This window comes from Phacochoerus africanus, chromosome X (genome assembly GCF_016906955.1).
Source record: "Phacochoerus africanus isolate WHEZ1 chromosome X, ROS_Pafr_v1, whole genome shotgun sequence".
NCBI lineage: Eukaryota > Metazoa > Chordata > Mammalia > Artiodactyla > Suidae > Phacochoerus > Phacochoerus africanus.
The window spans coordinates 128,372,533-128,391,103 of record NC_062560.1 but is presented as its reverse complement, the minus strand read 5'-3'; the positions used below and the strand labels follow the sequence as shown (position 1 = coordinate 128,391,103).

The 18,571-nt window shown below is 64.6% G+C and overlaps 1 protein-coding gene across 1 annotated transcript; it reads right to left on the bottom strand.

Moving 5' to 3' along the window:
- Positions 1–2,196: 2,196 nt before the first annotated feature.
- Positions 2,197–8,793, bottom strand: LOC125117926 (extracellular matrix protein 2-like). Its single transcript, XM_047764084.1, has 9 exons — positions 8,177–8,793; positions 7,725–8,048; positions 7,187–7,459; positions 6,832–6,947; positions 6,355–6,487; positions 5,979–6,136; positions 5,360–5,499; positions 2,963–3,289; positions 2,197–2,595 (listed from the first exon to the last, which is right to left on the bottom strand). Exons 3-9 carry the CDS (start codon positions 7,302–7,304, stop codon positions 2,409–2,411), a joined length of 1,179 nt encoding a protein of 392 aa, XP_047620040.1. The 5' UTR covers positions 7,305–7,459; positions 7,725–8,048; positions 8,177–8,793; the 3' UTR covers positions 2,197–2,408.
- Between the last annotated feature and the right edge of the window lie 9,778 nt (positions 8,794–18,571).

Below are 18,571 nucleotides of genomic sequence, written 5' to 3'. Positions count from 1 at the left end.
CTCCTGGGGCCATGACGTGGGGTGTGAGGCCGGAGGAAGGCTGGGCACTGGCTGTGCGGAAGGCTAGGTAGTGAGCCTGCCGCGGAGGGGGCGGCGGGGGCGGCGGGCCCTCGGGCCGTGGCGCTGGGGACCGAGAGGACCAGGTCGGCTGGAGAAGCATTTGGAGGCCGAGGGGCAGGACTCTGGGATTGTGGCTGAGAGGGGGCCCAGGTCCCCATTCTCTGCTCCTTGAACTCGTTTGCCTTTGTCGCCGGGTCCTGGTCTTCTTCCCCCCAGTTCTACCCCCATCCCGTGCGGACCCGTGTCTCAATTCAGGGACCTGGGGTGTTGTCATCACCATCTCAGCCATCACCGTGCAGCGCTCTCGGATGCCCGGTGCTTCGTGGTTACGGACCGGGCCACACCCAGGGCTGCAGCTCGCGTTGGAGGCGGTCACCCCCGGCAAGGAGGCACGAGTGAGCAGAGGACACACGGTGGGGCCGTGGGTGGGCTCGGTCCTGCCGCCAGGTGTTGGCTGTACTGCACTTGCTCCTTGGGCTGGACGGGCAGGCATGCCTCGCTGCCACGGCCACCGGCCGGCTAGGACCAAAGGCTCTGGCCTCCAGCTGCCGCATCCTTGGACCTGAGCTCCCGGCCCTCTTGGGGAGTCACCTGGGCCGGAGAGAGTGGTCCCAGGCACCTCCTTTCCTCGGCAGTCCTGCCCAACAGGGACGGGGAGATACAAAGGCCCGGTCCCCTTGTCCCAGCTCCGGACCAGCTGGGCTCCAGAGCACGCGTGGGCCCTGGCGGGGCCTGTGTCAGTGGTCACAGGCCAGCTTCCACCTGGGCCCACGCCTGCTCCTGTCCTCTGTCTCCCAGGTGGTGACCTCGAGAGCCCCCTGGTAAACTTCCCACAGGCTCCTCCTCGCCTCTGAGTCGGCCTCTGGCTTCCAGGGAGTTTAGGGCAGACACCCACTAGGGGCTCAGCAGGTCCCAGGAAGACCGCCACTGCCCACTTTGGGTTCGGCCCACCTGACAGGGGCCACGAGGGCTGAGCACCCCCTGTCTCTCTGAAGTGGACTTAACTCGGGCAACCAACCCCCTGCGGGTGCCTGCCTCCTCGGTCCCCTGTCCCCCCCGCCACCGCTCCCCACAGCCAGGTGGCCCTCGGGTGTGGCCCTTCTCCTCCCAGGCTCTCCAGCTTCTGGCACACGGTTGAGAGGTAAGGTAAGGGCGGCCTGGGGGGCAGGGGTGCCCAGCCTGAACTTCCTGTGCCCCCCCAGGACCCGACCTCTGGGGCTGCACCGAGGGAGGGGGCTGGGGTTGGGGGCTGGGGCCAGGCAGCCAGGTTGGGGAGGAGGGTTCCTGAGAGCTGGGAAGCAGCGGGCCTTCCCCAAGGGGGCCAGTGCCTCCGGGGCTGCTGACCCCTGACCCAGTCCAAACAGGAAGGGCCGTATCTGTGGGCCCGGGCCCGGGAGGAGAAGGAATGCGGGGATGAGTCCAAAGCAAACACTCCGCCAGCTTCCCAGGCCTCTCCCTGCCCCCGCCAGAATCTGGCCTTTTCTCTGCTGAGGACTCGGGGGCGGGGGGCAGGGGGCTGGCCATGGAAGGGGACCTGCGCAAGACTCACGGTTCCCAGGCCCAGACCCCAGCCCGAGGTGCCAGCCGGGCCAGGTTCTCTGCAGCGGGCACCGGTGGTCCTTCCGCCTCCCTGCAGCCCCGTCCAGCAGCATGGAAGGCCGGAGCCCGTCCCCGCATCCTCGATGCCTGGCGCTTGGCTGTCTCTCTGCCTCCACACTGCTGGTTGTGCGCCTCCCTGCCGCCTCCCTCCAGGGCCCTTGGGGGCCTCCAAAGATCCTACATCACCACCCGGCATGGTTGATGGGTCCTGTCTTTGTGCTTGGCAGGGCAGAGCCCTCACGCTGAACCAGGCAGACTTGGGGTCTGCCTTGGCCACCAGGCTGACAGTCAGCAACTCCAGGGGCTTGTGGCGGAGCTGCAGGCCACTTCGACCCTGGGCAGGGCAGCTGGGGGTGGGGAGGCTCTGGGAGAAGCCTCCAGTCCCTGACTTTCTTAACCCTCCTGCTGAGGAAGCAGAGTGTCCAGGATGTGGGCTTTGGGGCCGCCACACACAGCCGAGGGCCCACATGCACGGCTTAGGTCCAGGATGGTGGGGGGGGAGGCTGGGGGAGGCTGGTGGAAGCGAGTGGGCTTGAAGGAGATGCATTTATTACGGTCGAGTCCAACCCAGTGCCTCGCCGGGCTGGGTCGGTTGCTCAGTGAGGGGGCCTCAGCAGTCAACGGGACGTGGGCACATCTGAAGCAGCAGGCTCTTCTAGACCTTTCTCCCAGTGGTGCAAAGATCAAGTGGGGCGGGGCCTGCCCCCCCACCAGTCCCACAAGAGCAGGGGGCAGGGACGGCGGGCGGGCTAGGCGCCCTCCCCCTCCCCCTCCCCCTGCTGCGGCCGGAGGACCACGCTGTGGTAGGCCCGGATGCAGGAGAAGGCGGTGGGTGGGATGCGGCGCCGGTCGATGAGGTTGTTCTCTAGGCGCGTGGAGATGAGGTTGGAGTCCTGGGCCACGCGTGTGTCACAGATGGAATTCAGGGGCACGTGTCTGTGGAGTGGGGGAGGGGTCAGGTGGAGCAGAGGAGCGAAGACCCCAGAAAGGGAGGCAGGAGTCAGCGAGGGGGCGGAGGTGGGGGGGCCCAGGGTGCTGTCACCTCCCCACTCGGGGCTCAGCCCGCGTTGCCCCTGCCCCGATTCAGCCGTCTGCAGCCCGCCCCCTTGGCCGCCCAGGCCTGCCAGCCACTGGGCACGGCCTGCTGGCAGGGCAGCCAAGATAGGCAGAAGGGGCGGTGGAGGACGGCCCCCGGTGCCGCCCTCAGCCTCTGAGGCCCGTGGGGACCAGCCCTCAGGCTGGCAGTGGGGCGCAGGAGGGGAGAAGCGGGGACAGCGGCATGTGCGCTGGCGGGAGGCCCTACCTAATCTTGTTATGGCTCAGGCGCAGCACCTGCAGCGCCCTGAGGCCCAGGAGGCCTCGAGGGACGGCCTGCAGCTGGTTGTGGTCCAGCAGCAACTCAGCCAGGGAGGCCTGCAGGCCCAGGAAGGACGCTCCGTGGATGCCGTCGGCGCGCAGGCTGTTGTGGGACAGGTGCAGGAACTCCAGGCCCGGCTTCATGTGCGCGAACACGTAGCCGGGGATGCGCTCGATGCGGTTGTGGTGCAGCGTCAGGCGGCGGAGGCCCCGGGGCAGGAAGGAGGGCACGTGCACCAGCCGGTTGTAGGAGAGGTCGAGCGCCTCCAGCTTCCTGCCGGCCGGGCACACGGGCGCAGGGTGAGCTTGTGACACCGGCAGGAGCCACAGCAACAGCTGCAGCCCCAAACTGGGGTCCCTGGTCCTTGCCCAAGAGGAGAGCGGGGGTTTGGCCCCAAAGGGCAGCTGCCACCCGGGCCCCCAACAGCTGGTGAGGGCCAGGCCCCGTCCACGGAGGCCAGGAGGAGGGCATCTGGGGCGCCGACTGCAGGGTGGCAAGGTGCCCACCCCTTTCCCTCCCTCCTAAACTCACACCTGCCAAAGGAAGCCGAAGCCCAGAGGCCTGTGGTCCGGGCAGGGAAAGAACTGCCACCTCCGCCTCACGACCCTCTCATCTCCTTCCGCCCGAGCTGCTGCAGTGACAGCGCCAGATCCTTAACCCGCTGCACCACCAGGGAACTCCTGCAGCCCTCTCCTCTTGTCCCTACACTCTCTTGTCCCCAGGCTGAAGACGAGCAGAAGACAGACGGGGAGGGAGAGAAAACTAAGGCTCCCGGGGGGCAAGGCCGGGGGACCCCAAGGGATTGGGGAGGCGGGCATTGAGCCCAGGTGGCTCCATGGTAGGAGACCAGGAGCAGAAGGGGTGATGCTTGTAGAACAGGCCAGAGCAGGGAAAGCGGCTTCTCTCTGTGACATCCCCCAGCTCCTGTGGGCGGGATCAGTCCTTTGGCCTTGGGGTCGGCGCCGTCCTCGGCCCATGGTGGTGGGGGCTCCGGTGCCTCCCAAGCCTGCCGAGCCCGCAGCCCCTTCCCCGTCTACCAGCCAGAGGAACGCGGGGCGGCGCCGGCCGGGCTTGACTGGCCGCCAGCCCCCGGCCCAGGCCCCGCGGCGGGAGTGGAACACGGCTGGCGGCCCCTCCCTGGGCTGCTGTCTGCTTTCCTTTGCCCCCTTGGCAAGAGGGGGAGAGGAAAAAGGAATAATTAAACCCAAACGTCCTGGTAACTTTTTCCTGGAACATGAGGATGCGGGGCGGGAGGCTCCGGTCCTGGGATTGGCAGGTCAGACGTCCACCCCTGCCTCCCCCCGCCCGCCCTGCCCGGCCTTGGTGGTCTTCTGACCCCATAGATAGGACCTCCCGGGCCCTCGTGCCAGCCAGCACCCACCCCAGCCGTCCACACCAGATCACGGGGACGCCTCCTGGACCCTTCCTGCAGTGGGCTGACCAGTGGCCCCCACAAAATAGGTCTTCCCGGGACCTGTGAATGTGACCTTATTTGGCAAAAAAGTCTTTGTCGATGTAAGTGAAGGATCTTGAGATGAAATCATCCTGGTGGAGGGTGGGCGGTAAGTGCAGTGACAGTGTCCTTATAAGGGACGGAAGAGGAGAGACACAGACACGGAGGAGAAGCCAACCGAAGACGGAGGCAGAGATGGGAGGGAGGAGGCCACAAGCCAAGCAGCACCTGGAGCCACCAGAGCTGGAAGAGGCAGGAAGGACCCTTGCCTGGAGCCTTGGTTTTGGTTTTTGGTTTTTGTCTTTTTGCCTTTTTCTAAGGCCGCACCCGTGGCATCTGGAGGTTCCCAGGCTGGGGGTCCAATCGGAGCTGCAGCTGCCGGCCCGCACCAGAGCCACAGCCACGCGGGATCCGAGCCGCGTCTGCGACCTACACCCCAGCTCATGGCAACGCCGGATCCTGAACCCACTGAGCGAGGCCAGGGACGGAACCCACAACCTCATGGTTCCTAGTTGGATTCGTTAGCCACTGAGCCACGACGGGAACCCCGGAGCCTCGGTTTTGGACCTCTGGCCTCGTGACGCTTTGTGGTCCTTTGTTATGGCCGCCCCAGGAAACTCACTTGCCTCTTCCTGTGGCTGCTGTCTCTTCCGCACCCCTCCTGCCCCTGTTGCTTCCTTGCTAAACCCAGCCCAGGGTGAGCTCTGAGCACCCAGGCTGCCCTCCAGGAATGGGCAGGGGCGGGAGGGACAGAGGGACATCTGGGAGGCGCCCCGGGCAGGGAGGCAGGTGACCGAGGTGACCCACCAGGGACCAGACCCTGACTCTCTGGACTGCACGTGCCCACGGGGTGGAGCTCGGGCAGTGCCAGGGTGGCAGGTGACACTCACGGGAGATCGATCCAGGCGCGGGGTGCCAGCCGGTCTTCCTGGAGCAAGTTGTTGCTGAGCACCAGCACGCTGAGGCTGCGGCTGCGGTTCAGGGTGCCCTCTGTCACCTCCTCAATGACGTTGGTGCCCAAGTGCAGCTCCTGGGGCCAGGGCGCGGGGTGAGGGGCCCACTCACCGCTCGCTGGCCCCCTGGCCAGGTTCCTGTTCTTTCTGGCCCGGCTCCCCACCCCCCTCCACCAGGTCCCACTGTCCCTGCTCCTCTCAGGGCCATGGCCAGCTGTGCAAAGGATCCCAGCGATACTGGCAAAACACGCCGACTCCTCAGAGCCCCACGAGACACAGGCTCAGAGAGCACTGCCAACACAGGGCCTCACTCGGCCCAGAGAAGGCATGCATCTTGCCCAGGGACACCCAGAGGGTCCAGGACAGTCCTTGAGGCTCAATGTTCAGCCTCTGGAAGGTTAGGACAGGTGGAGGTCTTTGGGGCTGAGACCTTGTGGGTTTAGTGTCAAAACTCCCCCCATAGGCAGCTCTACCCACTGGCCTGGCCAGGGGCAGCAGATGCTCTTGGCTTTTGACCACAACTTTGCCTCTTGCGGCCTTGGGGCTCCCAGATCACCTGCAGGGAGGCTGGCAGGCCGGACGGGATGGTCCGCAGCCGGTTCCGGTCCAGCCTCAGGTAGAGCAGGCTGCGTAGGGGCTGGAAGGCCAGGGGGGAGATATTCCCATCATGCAGCTGGTTCCCTTCCACCTCCAGCGTCAGCAGCTGTCCGAGCCCTGCAGGCGGTGACAGAAGGGCATGTGAGCTGCCCGCGGTAGCTCCACAGGCCCTCTGGCCCTAGAAGCCAGAGCCACTTTCCCAGGCTGGCGCTCCCTTCTCTGCCATCCAGCCAAGCTGCCCTGGGCAGACCCCCCCCCCCTCGCCCACACCTTTCCTTGGTCTCCAGGGCTGCTCAGCCCCTCCGGCCCCTGCCCCCCGCCAGGCCCGCCCACACCCCGGAAGCTGCTGCGCTGAAGGCCCTGCAGAAGGTTGTCGTTGAGCTTGAGCTCCTGCAGGGAGGCGGGCAGGGCAGGCACTGTGGACAGCGAGTTCCCATCCAGGTTCAGCCGCTTCAGCCGTGTCAGATTCTGGAAGGCAGGGGTGGGGGGAGAAGAGGGGATTGGGGTGCTGCTGGCAGGGACGAGGCCTTCTGGGCATGGCTTTGGACTCATCCTTCCCAGAGACACCCCTATTTGGTGGCATCGTGGCCTCGTAGTTTCCGTTTAGACCAGGCCTGTCTGGGGGTTCCTGGAACCCCCCCTTTTTTTCCTCAGCTGTAGACCACATCACCCCCAATCATAGAAACCCGCCGTGCTGGGTGTCTGCACGGCGTGCGCTCCAGGCCAGGCAGGAAGAGGAGCAGGGGCGCCCCGGGCCATCTCAGACCTGCCGCCGGCCCCCTGGGAGAGCAGGAGGAGGGGCTGCCTCGCACCTTGAAGGCCTGGGGGTGCAGGCCACGGGCGTCCAGCTTGTTCTTGCTCAAGTCCAGCCACTCCAGGTTGGGCAGTCCCAGGAACGTGTCAGCGGGGATCTTGGCAATTTCATTCTCTGTGCACACATGGGGCAGCCATTCTCCGGGGCCCTCGGTCCCCTCCCCCGCCACCCTGTAATGGGCCCTCGGTCCCCTCCTCCACATGGGCCTCTTCTCCCTGCCGCAGAGCCCCAGGCCTTCCCCTGTCATGGTGGGTGGTAGCCACAGTGGCCGAGGACCCACTAGAGAGGAGCCGGGGCACGTGGCCTTCTCACCCCTGCCATGGGAGTGGGTGCGAGGAAGGGGGGCCCCCCACCTGCCAGGTAGAGCGTGGTCAGGCCAGGGTCGTACAGGGCAGGGACGCGCTTCATCCTGACGTTGCCACAGGCGATGGCCGCCTGGGCCAGGAGGCAGGAGGCCGGCAGCGAGGGCATGGCCCGCTCTGCAGGGCCCAGGTCTGCCAGCCCACGGCCATGCCCTCGCCTGCTTCCAGGCCTTTTCCGCACATGACCTGTGGTTTCCGAGGTGCTACTGCCACCTCGGCCTCGGCTGCGGTCCTTCTTTTGACGGCCAGGTTGGTGGGAGGCCCCTGGAGGACGAGAGCCGCGACCTCAGCCTAGTTGGCCGGCTAGGCTGGAACAACAGGCCACGGGCCCCTTCCCTTGGCACCAGGGCAAAGGCCTCAGCTGGGGCCTGAGGCTGAGGAAGGGGACCTGCCCTGGGAGGGTTGCCCTCTGTCCCCACAGGTGTTCAGCTTGGGCACACTGAGAGCAAGGTGGGGTCTCAGACTCGCAGCAGGTCCCATCGGCCCCTGGAGAACCCATCGGGGGCCGCCTGTCTCAGCCGCTCCTCACCTTTGGGGAGCCTCCCAGGCTTCGGGCCCCCTTTCCTGGCTTCCTGGCCTCCTGCCTGCCTGCCCTGGCCCTCCTCAGCGGCCACCGGCCCCTCTTGAGCTCGGTGGGGGGGCTTGGCAGCCTGGCGCCTCACTGGCCCAGCCCCAGTTGCCGTCCTGTTGTGGCCCTGCTCCTGCTGCCAGGCCTCTGCTGGTGTCGCCTTCCTCCGGGCCAGCCCCGATCTTGCCGGGGCCTTCCAGTGGGGGGCTGGGGGCTGGGTGGGGACTCCGTGGGCTCCCTCAGGCCTGTCCTGGCCGCCGTTCCCAGGGACTGGTTGAACTCGACCTGCAGAAGGAGCCGATGTGGGCTAGGGTGGCTGGGATCCCTGCACGGCTGGGGCAGCACTTCCCTCCCGAGTGGGGTTCAGCCGCGGCAGGCCCGCCTCCCTCCTTTGCTCGTCGCCCAGGCCTCACTTCTCCTTTTTCCTTCTTTCCTCAGGAGCTCTCAGCCTTCTGTCACCGACCCCCGAGGCCACCAAGTGTCAGAGGTTCCCTGGTCCCCGCCCTGCTTTCTCCTGGCCCCAGCCGGAGTGGGGGGCCGAGAGCAGGGGAGGGAGAGCAGAGAGAGCTCCACGTCATGAGCGGGCCAGGCCGGGCCGCCCTGCCTGCCTCTCAGAGCTTCTGGGGCCCCTCCAGTCCCCTGGGGACAAGGCACAGGTAGGTCCCTGGCTTGAGCTTCAGCGGCCCTGGGGGCAAGAGCTGGGCCTGCTCCTGTGTCTCCCAGTGCCCTATGGGTTCTTTCTGGGCAGGGAGGGGTGGGGACAGCCTCTGAGGAGGTGAAGGAGTCGCCACAATGTGGCACAGTTTGCTTGTGGAGGTGGAAGCCCAGTGCCTGCTGGGGGTGGGGGGCGAGGCGAATCCAGGGGCCACTTGGAGGGGCTGTCAGCCACAGCAAAGGAGGGGCCGTAGCCCCCGGTCCTGCCCTCCGCCGCATGGTGGCCCCTCCCTAACTGGCACTGACCGTGGGGCTCCCTGCAGGTCCTGCCATCTGAGGCCCCCCCCCCCAACCCCTCGGCCGTTCCCATCCCACCAGGGGCTGGGGCGGGGCCACCGCATGTGGTGCGAGGCCAAGGACACACTGCAGCCGGTCTGCTGGAGCCCCTCGTGCCACCCACTTCCGGCCTCCCACGCTTCTCCCAGTCGCCCCAGTAGGCCCTGGGCCGGCCAGCTCAGCTCCCCAACCAGCAAAGCCAGATCCATTCTTCCAGCTCCAGCAGCCCCTCCCAGGGGGCGTCTCCCCTCCCCTGCCCCCACCCTGAGCTCTCAGGGGTCCTTCCCAGCCCTGACCTATGCCCCCAAGAGACGTGCCAGGTAGGCAGCCATCCCTCTGCCCCAGCCTCTTCCTGCTGGGGCCGCCTACTCACCGTCGGGAGGCCCCGGCAGGCTGGGCAGCGGCGGCGGCAGGGTGGGCAGGCCCGTGGGCGTCGGCCGGGCCCCGGGCCCTCTCAGGCTCCAGCCCTTGGCCGGGGCACCTCCAGCACAGCACCCCACCCAGAGAGCCAGGATGGGAAGCAGCGCCCTCTTCATGGCCACTCCGCACAGGCTGCCTGGGCTGGCGGAGGGGACGAAGAGCCGGGAGAGGTGGCAGCAGCGGGCCGCGGCAGGAGGGGACACCAGCGGGGCGGCAAGCGACCGTCCTGCTCCCTGAGCTGCAGCGCCGGGAGCCTCCCCCACCCACCCCGGCCCTCCCCCAGGAAGGCTCCCCCCCAACCGACACCGCCCCAGGCCTGGATCCCAACTCCCCCCAAAGTCGCCTGCTCCCACCTGAGGAGAAAGAGAGATTGATTTTTTTTCTTGGACCCCAGCGCTCTGGCTCTTTCTCTGTGAGGCCTGCCTTCATTCTCCACTGGCCCTGGCCCAGTGGCCCCCATGAATGGGGCTTCTGTCTCCACACACAGTGGACCTGTGAGGCCCACCGCAGAGCAGGCCGCCTGCCCCAGGCTGCCAGGGCCCACCTCGGCGGCTGGGAAAGGAGACGGGCCGGGCCTCGCAAGTGGCAGGGTCCAGGGCCTCCTGGGTCCTCGGGAGAGGGGGCAGGTGCCTGGCCGCCCGGACGATGGTGTCTCTGGCCCCCTCTGGAATCTGCCAAGCCTGTGGGGGCTGTGGCAGCTGCCTTCTGGTCCAGAGGCCACGGGCCTCAGCTCTTCCGCATGCTGCCTGGCCCCCACTGAGGCCTGCAGAGCAGGTGGGGCCGGGGCTCGCAGTTTGGCCCCCGCTCCTCCTCCCAGCTCCCTGCCTACGGCTCGGGGGCTCCCTTTCCTCCAGGCCTCCACTTCCTCGTGTGGAACGTGGTGAGGGGCCACACATCCTGCCCGCCACCCCCCCAGGTCCCCACCCCCACATGGCAGTGCGTGTGAACCAGGGCCTGCCTGGTTCTTTAGGGACCCTTGGCCTGGAGTGGCCTGGCAGGGGCTGGGTGTCTGAGCGCAGGCCCACGGCCGCCCTCGGAGGCCCCAGCCCCGGGCCCCGGCTGTGGGAGCCGAGGGCGGGCGGGGGCTGGCAGAGGGACCGGGTCTCACCACACCAGCTCTTCGGGGCCAGGCTTGAGGAAGCTTTTCCTACAGCTCTGTCCAGCACTGACTTAGGTTTGGAAGCGATCTTAAAAAATGAGTTAACTGCGGGCAAAGGCTTGGGGGGAGGGGGGAGGGGGGAGCAGGCCCGGAGAAGGCGCTTCCCATAGCCATCTGGGGTTCAGGGTCGCTGTCCGGGGCCACAGAGGAGTGGGTGAGAGCTGGGGGCGGGGGTGGGGCAGGGCCCCCAGTCCCCAGCAAGTGGGTCCTCGGCGTTTGCCCACCTGGGCCTGGGGAGCAGCCTGGGCCCCAAGTGCCAGACGTACTGTGCCTGGGGTGTGGCAGGGACACGGAAGTCACTGCTCTCTTGGAGCCCCCACGCCAGCCAACAGTCCCACAGGAGCCACACAGTGTCTGCCAGCACCCCCCTCCCCTGTCCTGTCCTGGGGTTTTGGTTTAAGGCCTGAATTTGGGACCGTGCCACACACACACACCCGAGACGGGGGCTGTCTGGGGACTGAGTGTGAGCAAGCGCCTCGCGAGCCAAGGATGAAGCCACCGTCTGCCGGTGTGCCCCCGTGGGTGACACGGGGTGCCCTGCGCTAATGTGCTGGGAGAGCTGGGGGAGGGGGAGCACTCAGGCACAGGAGGCAGGGTCTGCCCTGGGATCCTGGACCACCGAGCAACGCCCCCCCCCGCCCCCCGCCCCAGTGCAGAGAAGGAACCCAGAGAGGGTAGGGCTGGGCTGCCCAGGTCAAACGCCAGAGGCCGGGCGTCCTGCCTCCTGGTCCCGGCATCTCTCGAGGAGGGGGTAGGACCTCGCCTGAGGTGGGAGCCCCGACTCTGACCCTCCCCCTGCCTGGGGATGGATTCTGGAATCCTGGCCCCCAACCCATTTCCCCTGTTCGCGCCGCTCCCCAGGCGCTGACTAAACATCCTGCCATCTGGTTCCCATTAGCTGGCTGGGGGTGGGGGGAGGCCGGCTCCCAGGTTTCTCTGGCACAGTGGCCCGGAGGAGGGAGGGACCCCGCTCCTACCCACCTAGGCAGGGAGGGGTGAGGCCTGGAGGGCTCCCAGTCCCCTGGGTGGGTCGGGTGGAGTCCTGGCCTCACTGCCCTTCCCCCACTGGGGGCCCAGCGCCACCTGGCCGCCTACTCTGTCCCGTCTCAGGGCACCCGGCCGGCCCCTGCGGGGACCCTGAAAGAACCCCCACAGGGCAGAGCCAGCTTGCAGAGGCTCAGCAGGACCGGAGGTGCCCTCTTGTACCCGCCCCTCCTGCGCACAGAGCTTACTCGTGGACTCGGGCTGAGGCGGGCAGGCCCCCGGCCAACACTAACCCTGAGCCTGTGTCTGGAGCACAGGGTGGGAGGGGTGTCAGGATTTTCCAGGAACCAGAGATGTAGCCTGGGGGTTGCTGGGAGAGCTTTGGGCTCCCAGCTCTGCCCTGGACAGCCCGGCCATGTGATGTCAGGAGCAAGCCTTCCTTGCTCAGGTCCTTGGTCTCCCCATCTCAATGCTGTGGATACAGGCTCCTTAGAAAGTTCTAGAATCTGAGAGTTGGAAGGGACCTAGAGATGCTGCATTGGATGATCATGAGTGCTTCTAGCTGCACAATCCCAGGGTTCTGAGGGCAAGGAAGGGACTTCTGCCCCTTCTCCTCCTGTCCTTCCCTTCCGCGTGGCCCACTGTCCACACATGCTTGTCCCCAAGAACTCACCTCCCCGCATCAGTCAGGACTCACACCGGCAGCCCAGAGGATGCCAAAGCAATGGCCTTCCTTCACCCCTCAGGGCTCCTTAGAATCGCACAGCAGAGAGCTCTCCTTCTGTCGAGGGAGGATTGGAGAACGGGTTCTTTGCTCACGCTCACGGAACATTCCTGAGCCCCTGCTGTGGGCGAGGCACTGCGCCCAGCACTGCGTGCGTGCAGTACAATGAAGCGCATGGCCAGCTCCCCTGTGCTCGTAGAGCTGGCTCTCTAGTGGGGTGCACGAGGACCCCATCATGGTGATTGGAGCTAGAAACTTTTTTTTCTTTTTGGGCTTGGGGTGCCCAGGCCAGGGATCAGATCTGAGCTGCCAGGGATTCGACCTAAGCCGAAGCTGTGGCAATGCCAGATCCCTAACCCACTGTGCTGGGCTGGGGGTTGAACCTGCGTCCCAGCACTCCCAGGACACTGCCAAACCCATTGTGCCACAGCAGGAACTCCAGCAACAAACACTTTTTTTTTTTTTTTGGTCTTTTTGCCATTTCTTGGGCTGCTCCTGCAGCATATGGAGGTTCCCAGGCTAGGGGTCGAAGTGGAGCTGTAGCCGCCAGCCTACACCACAGCCACAGCAACGTGGGATCTGAGCCACGTCTGCAATCTACACCACAGCTCACGGCAACGCCGGATCCTTAACCCACTGAGCAAGGCCAGGGATCGAACCCGCAACCTCATGGTTCCTAGTCAGATTCGTTAACCACTGAGCCATGACAGGAACTCCCACTTTTTTTTTTTTTTTTTGGTCCTTTTAGGGCTGCACCTGTGGCTTATGGAGATTCCCAGGTTAGGGGTTGAGTTGGAGCTGTAGCCACCGGCCGACGCCACAGCCACAGCAACACAACATCCAAGCCACATCTGTGACCTACACCACAGCTCACAGCAACGCCTAATCCTTAACCCAGTGAGCGAGGCCAGAGATCGAACCCACGTCCTCATGGATACTAGTCGGGTTCGTTAACCCCTGAGCCACGACAGGAACTCTGAGAAACACTTTTGACAGGAAATCAGATGAGCACTGTGAGAAGGAGACGTTAGGGTGGAGACAGAGTGGAAACGGGGCAGCCACACGAGAGGAGTTCTGGGGAAGAGCCCCCCAAAGGGAGACAGTCAAGGCCCTGAGTGTTGGGCTCAGTTTGAGAACCAACAAGGAGACCCGTTTGGTGGAGCAGGCTGAGGGAGGGTTGAGGCTGGGGAAGGGCGGAAGGGCCAGCTCGATCGGACACGGAAGGGTGGCTGGTGGACTTTGCCTTTGACCTTGAAGGAGGCAAGGAGCCACTGTGAGGAGTCACGCGGGATGGGACTTATAACAGGCTCCCTCAGGGTGTAGGGTGGAGCACAGACTTGGGGGCACAAGGCGGTGATGGGGGCTGGTCCAGGCTGGCGGTCAAATGTGGGAGAAGTGGGTGGAGTCAGAATGTCGTGGGCAGGGTGAGCCTGGGACAGAGGCTGGCGGGTCCAGCTCCCAACCTGCCAGGTGTTGGGGACTAGACAGCCAAGGGCAACATCTATAAGGCAGGTCTGTGTGTGAACCCTCCCGTCATCTGCCCCTTGACAAGTGCCTTGAGCTCCTCCTATGTACCAGGCCTTCTGCCGGGGCCAGGACAGGACAGTGGCTCTGCAGCCAAAGACACACCCTTGGGGTGGCTCTGAGAGCAAGGAAACCGGCCCACTCTTGCGCCTTCCCAGTAACAACAACGTGTCCCAGTAACATCAAAACCTGCGCGTGCGGGCACATGTGCACATGGACGTGGGTCTACCCATGGGGCAGGGGGGCATGTGGAAGGGTCCCTTCCGCACGTATTTGGGCATCTATGCTACATAAATAAAGGTATGGTGGCCTTTTCCCTCTTCAAACTGGGAGAAGAAAAACCCAGACTTTCCATGCCCTCTTCCTGTTGCCAGCAGTTTCTTCCCTAGAGAAAACCCATCTTGTTTTAATGCCATTAAAACCTCAGAGGATCTGGTCCCAATTAAACAACTTTTCTTGCAGATGCTTTTGTGAGAACTAAATACATCGGGCTATCCAGACTCGCGTGTCGTGCTTCCTTGCTTGAGACCTGGTGTTCCTGAGCGAGCAAGCAAGCTGGGCGGGGGTGGGGGGAGACTAAGGCGAAGACAGAGAAAAGAGAAAGGAAAGGGGACACAGAACCTCAAATGGAGGAGGGGGTGGGGGGAATGGGGCGGTGGGTAGTAAAGGGGAGAGGAGCTGATGCCTTCAGCTGCTGGGGTGTGGGTGTCCCTGGGGAGGGTGAAAGGTGGGCTGGGCGTGGGGCGGAAAGCAGGAAGGGTGGTTTTGCCGCAAGAAGGTCCCAGATGACCGATGTGTCTGGGTGGAGGAAAACACGGCCATGGTGGGGATGGGGACACTTGGGGGGGGGGGTCACTCTCCCATCCTCCTTCTCCGTCTGAAGTTCCATATGGTTTTTGCCAAGAACGCGGGCCCTGCTTGACTTGCGGAAGCCACCCCTGCCCCTCCAGGTGGGCATCGGGGGGCTTCAGAAAGGGGACAGAGGCTGGGCAGAAACGGGCTCACGTTGGGCTGGAGGCGAAGGAGCGGAAAGGCGAGGCCGAGCGCCCCCTCCCCCGCCCGGCCCTCCCGAGTGGGCACGTCCATGTTCCAGTCCTGGCGCCCGCGTCTCCAGCTCCAGACGCATGTGACTCAGCCCTGTCGGCCCTGCCAAGCCGTCTAGACCCGAGTGTCTCCCCGTGGAGGGGGCCGTCCCGCCCCGCAGTTTCCTCCGCCGCCGCCGGGCCCCCGCGCACGTGCAGCCGTGCGCGCCCCCGCCTCCCGCGCCGCGTGCACGCGCGCCCAGCCTGCTCTGCGCCCGGGCGCGACCGCCGCAGACCCGGAGCGGGAGGGCGCGAGCTGGGGCGGGGGCGCGCGCAGCCCCAAAGCCCTCAGAGGCCCGGCCCAAGCCCATCGGAGCCCCCCGACCCCCGCCCCGTGCGCTCCCACCCCAGGCGCCGCGCCACTGGGGCCAAGAGCGCACTCGCTGGCCCAGAGCCTGGCTCTGTCCACACCCCCGCAAACGCCTCGGGCCTCCAGAGCACCGAGCACGAGCACGCACCGCAGGTTTTGGAGGCGTGGCCCCGAAGCCCCTCGCAGCCCTTAGGAGTGGGCTGGGATCCGATCCCGATCCCGGGGCCAGGGAAACAGGCTCGTGCAGGAGCTTGTGGCCTGCGGGTGGGTGGTGTCCCCTCGGCTCCGACGGCCCCTTCGCAGCAGGAGGTGGGGATGAGGGCCCTAAAGCGGAGGTCCCGGGTTTGACACGGTTCAAGGGTCCTTTGGGCGGGGAGCCGCCTGCCTCTCAAGGGCTGGCTCTCCAGCTACTCCTGCCTTGGGCTGCCATGGTCGCTGCCCCCGCATAGGGATCCGAAGGGACAGGAAGAGGAGGCCAAGGTCCCAGGGCAGCTTCTCCATCCTCTCGTGCCTGTACACTCTCAGTGTGCACACAGGCCTGGAATCAGAGCATTCCAGAACTGGCAGTCCTCAGGCAGCTCCTGCGTTGCCAGTCTCATGCATCCAGTGCTAGGACCAGAGATCACTAGACTCCCCCAGGCCTACCCTCGAGGCAGGCCCACATCTGTCAGGCCCGTAGTGGCGGCCCTGGGGTCCTCCAGACTTAGGCCACCCCAGTAGCTTGTTTGCCCAGGCCAGTCTCTAGGGCCTTGGGGTGGGTGAATGACAGCCATCCAAAGGAAAGTCAGTGTCATTCTTGTTCCTGGAACCCTTTGGGGTCCCTGCAGTCTTGAGGCTCTTCCTCAGCTCATTTGCAAGGACCCCCGCTTTCATATTCTCCACCCCTCCTTCCACCTGCGCGAAGATGGTTTGTTTTCGAGGGGGCTTCTGGCTGGCACGGATGGTGTGGGCTGGCTGCAAGCCCTGGGCACCTGGGTGGATGGGTGACCAACAGCCCAGCCTGGCAGCTGGGTCTGGAACAGATGAGAGAGGTCTGGGAAGGAGGGGCCGGGGAGCGGGGGAGGAGAGCGGGGAGACAGCCCTCTCCCTCACCTCTCCTGGACAGTCTTGAACTCAGACCGTCCTCAGCCTGATCTCATCCCCCTGTCTCATTTCTCCCCCAGATCCAATGCCAGGCACTGCCCCTTACTTCTCCCATAGAGGAGCTGCTTATCCCATAACTAACTGAATTCTTCCCTCACACACACACACACACACACACACACACACACACACACACCCCCTTACCCTCTTCATGCTCTGCTTGCCTTTTCCTCAGGAGCCTGCAGAGGATGGGCAAGGGGTGCTCTGATCTCCTTTTCTCACCTGGAAATTGCAGGGGTGGAGGGACCCTCCATCCCTTAAAATCTCCCCTCTTTGGGAACCAGGCCCTCAACCCCTGCCAGACGCAGCAGAAGCCAACTTGCCTTCTTTCCCTTGCTGGAGAGGTAAACCCTTGAACTTCACCTTCCTTTGATTGGCATTTGGGGGAGTCCTGGTTAAGGTTGCCCTGGCACCCTGGGGTCTGCTGCTAAAGGCACGTGGGGCTGGGATGCTCTCGGGGCCCTTCCTTGTGCCCATGGCCCTGCACAGCTCCGGCCGGCAGCCCGCTGCTCCAGGGCACAGGGGCCATGGGGTGAAGCCCCCTGGCTGGTGATACATTTTGGTGCCTGAGGCCCAAGTGAGGCGCGCCACTGCAGCCAGCCCATCGTTGACACAATGGGGCCTGCACCTGTCAACTGGTCTCATCTTCCAACCTGTCTTCCAAGCACTGGCACATGGCCGGGTCCCCCCCATGATCAAGAGGTTGGCTCTGGCTAAGTGCAGGGCTCGGGTCCGCCCAGGGCCCCCCCCCCCCCCCCGTCGCATCCCCTTCTGGGTGGACCGGTCCTGCGGCCCCATTTCGGTCCTTGAGCAGCTCAGGCCTCCCTCCTTCCTGGACGCGGGGGGCTGGGGGGCAAGAATGCCCCCTAGAAAGCTGTCCCCTTGCTCCTCACAGGAGCAAGCCCCCCCATTCCTCCCTGCCTCCCCCAGCTTGCACACACCCTAAGACGGGGAGCTCCCTCCCTTTCCAGGCAGCCAGCTCGTGTTTAGACAGCACCCTCTGAGAGGAGTGCTTCCTTGTATTGAGTTTGACTCCACCTTTCCAGAAGTTTCTACCACCGGGCAGCCCTTTCTTCCCTCCTCCCTGAGGAGGCTGCTGGGGGGCACCATGATTCTGGGGCGGGGCGGGCAGGGAGGCTGGCGGCGTCTTCCGCTGCCATCGCCATGAGCTGAGGGCTGGTCAGCGGGTTCTTCATGCAGGGGATCAACCCTGGGACCCCCTGAGAGAGTCTTCGCTGCTCAAGGTCCTGGCATTCCCCCCACATCCCACCCTGTGCCATAGACAGAGTTGCTGAGTCCGGGAAGGGCTGTTTAGAGTACTGGCTCCATGGAGCTGGGTGGAGAAGGGGAATTTTCTTCCAGAATACACACAGGGGCTGGTTTCTTCCCGATCCTCAGGAGCAGAGGATATGGGGAGGGTGGGGGAGGCCACCACACTGCCATGGTTTCTCCCGCCAAATTCCCCAGTCCTAGGAAAGATCCACAGAAAAAGCCACAAGAATTTGAACGTCTGAGTTGGGGCTGTGATTGAAACGAAATTTTTTAAAAAGAAAGAAAAAACAAAACCAGAAAAAGAGAAAAAAAGACTTAAAAAAACAACCCAAAGCCCCCCTACAACCTTCAGCTGCCAGAAGGGCCCAAGGCAGCAGCCACGTCATCGGACGTGGGACGGGACCTCAAGGTGCTTTGCAAGTCTCTAGGTCCCTGGACTCCTGCAGTGGGCTGTCCCTTCAGCTCCAGTTCTGAGGCTTGGTGTCCTCAGAGGAGCTTGGAATTCCAAACCATTCAGTAGGGAATCCGGCCGCGCCCCGCAAGGCCAGGACGGGGTCCCTTCCTGTTAGCCCAGGCTTCTGCCCCTGCCCTCCCAGAACAGGGCCGACTGCCTTCTGCCAGGTCCCCAGGTCTCCTTCTCTCTAGACCTGCCCCGGGTCCCATCCTCCAAGAGATGACAGGGTGGGGCACCGAGCAGGGATAGACCCTGGAGGGGATTGAGGGCTGACAGCCCCACTCCCCTGGGCACCAGCCACCCTCCAGCTCCTTCCCAGCTCATCTGATCTCCAAGTCCCCGGGATGGGGGCATTCACTGAGCGGGGGCTTTTGGAGGGGTGGGGGAGGACAAGGACAGGTTGACAAACTCCGTTTCCGACTCATTGAGTCCGGGGGGGGGGGGGGGCTGAGAGGTGCCAAGACATTTGTAAGTGGACAGGGCAGGAAGGAGGCACCGAACCTTCGGGAAGGCGGAAGACAGAGTCGGGGAGGAGGAGGTGGAAGGAGCAGGGCCCAGCATCATAATAGCGAACATTTCCAGAGCGCTTTTTCCATGCCAGGTATTGTCCTAGGTATTTCATAGGAATTATTACCTCATTCTATCCTCATAGCAGCCCAATGAGGTAAACGCTCTCATTAGCCCCATTAGGTGAGGGCAAGGAGGCACAGAGAGGTTAGGTAACCTGCCCGAAGTCGCACAGCTGG

What these genes read in the sequence shown, in the direction of transcription:
- LOC125117926 (XM_047764084.1), bottom strand. Translation starts at nt 7,304, where the DNA reads ATGCCCTCGCTGCCGGCCTCCTGCCTCCTGGCCCAGGCGGCCATCGCC. An exon ending in TGCACCCCCAGGCCTTCAAG is followed by an intron (nt 6,488 to 6,831) that starts GTGCGAGGCAGC and finishes CCTGCCTTCCAG; the next exon opens with AATCTGACACGGCTGAAGCG. An exon ending in GCCTGCCAGCCTCCCTGCAG is followed by an intron (nt 5,500 to 5,978) that starts GTGATCTGGGAG and finishes CCCTGGCCCCAG; the next exon opens with GAGCTGCACTTGGGCACCAA.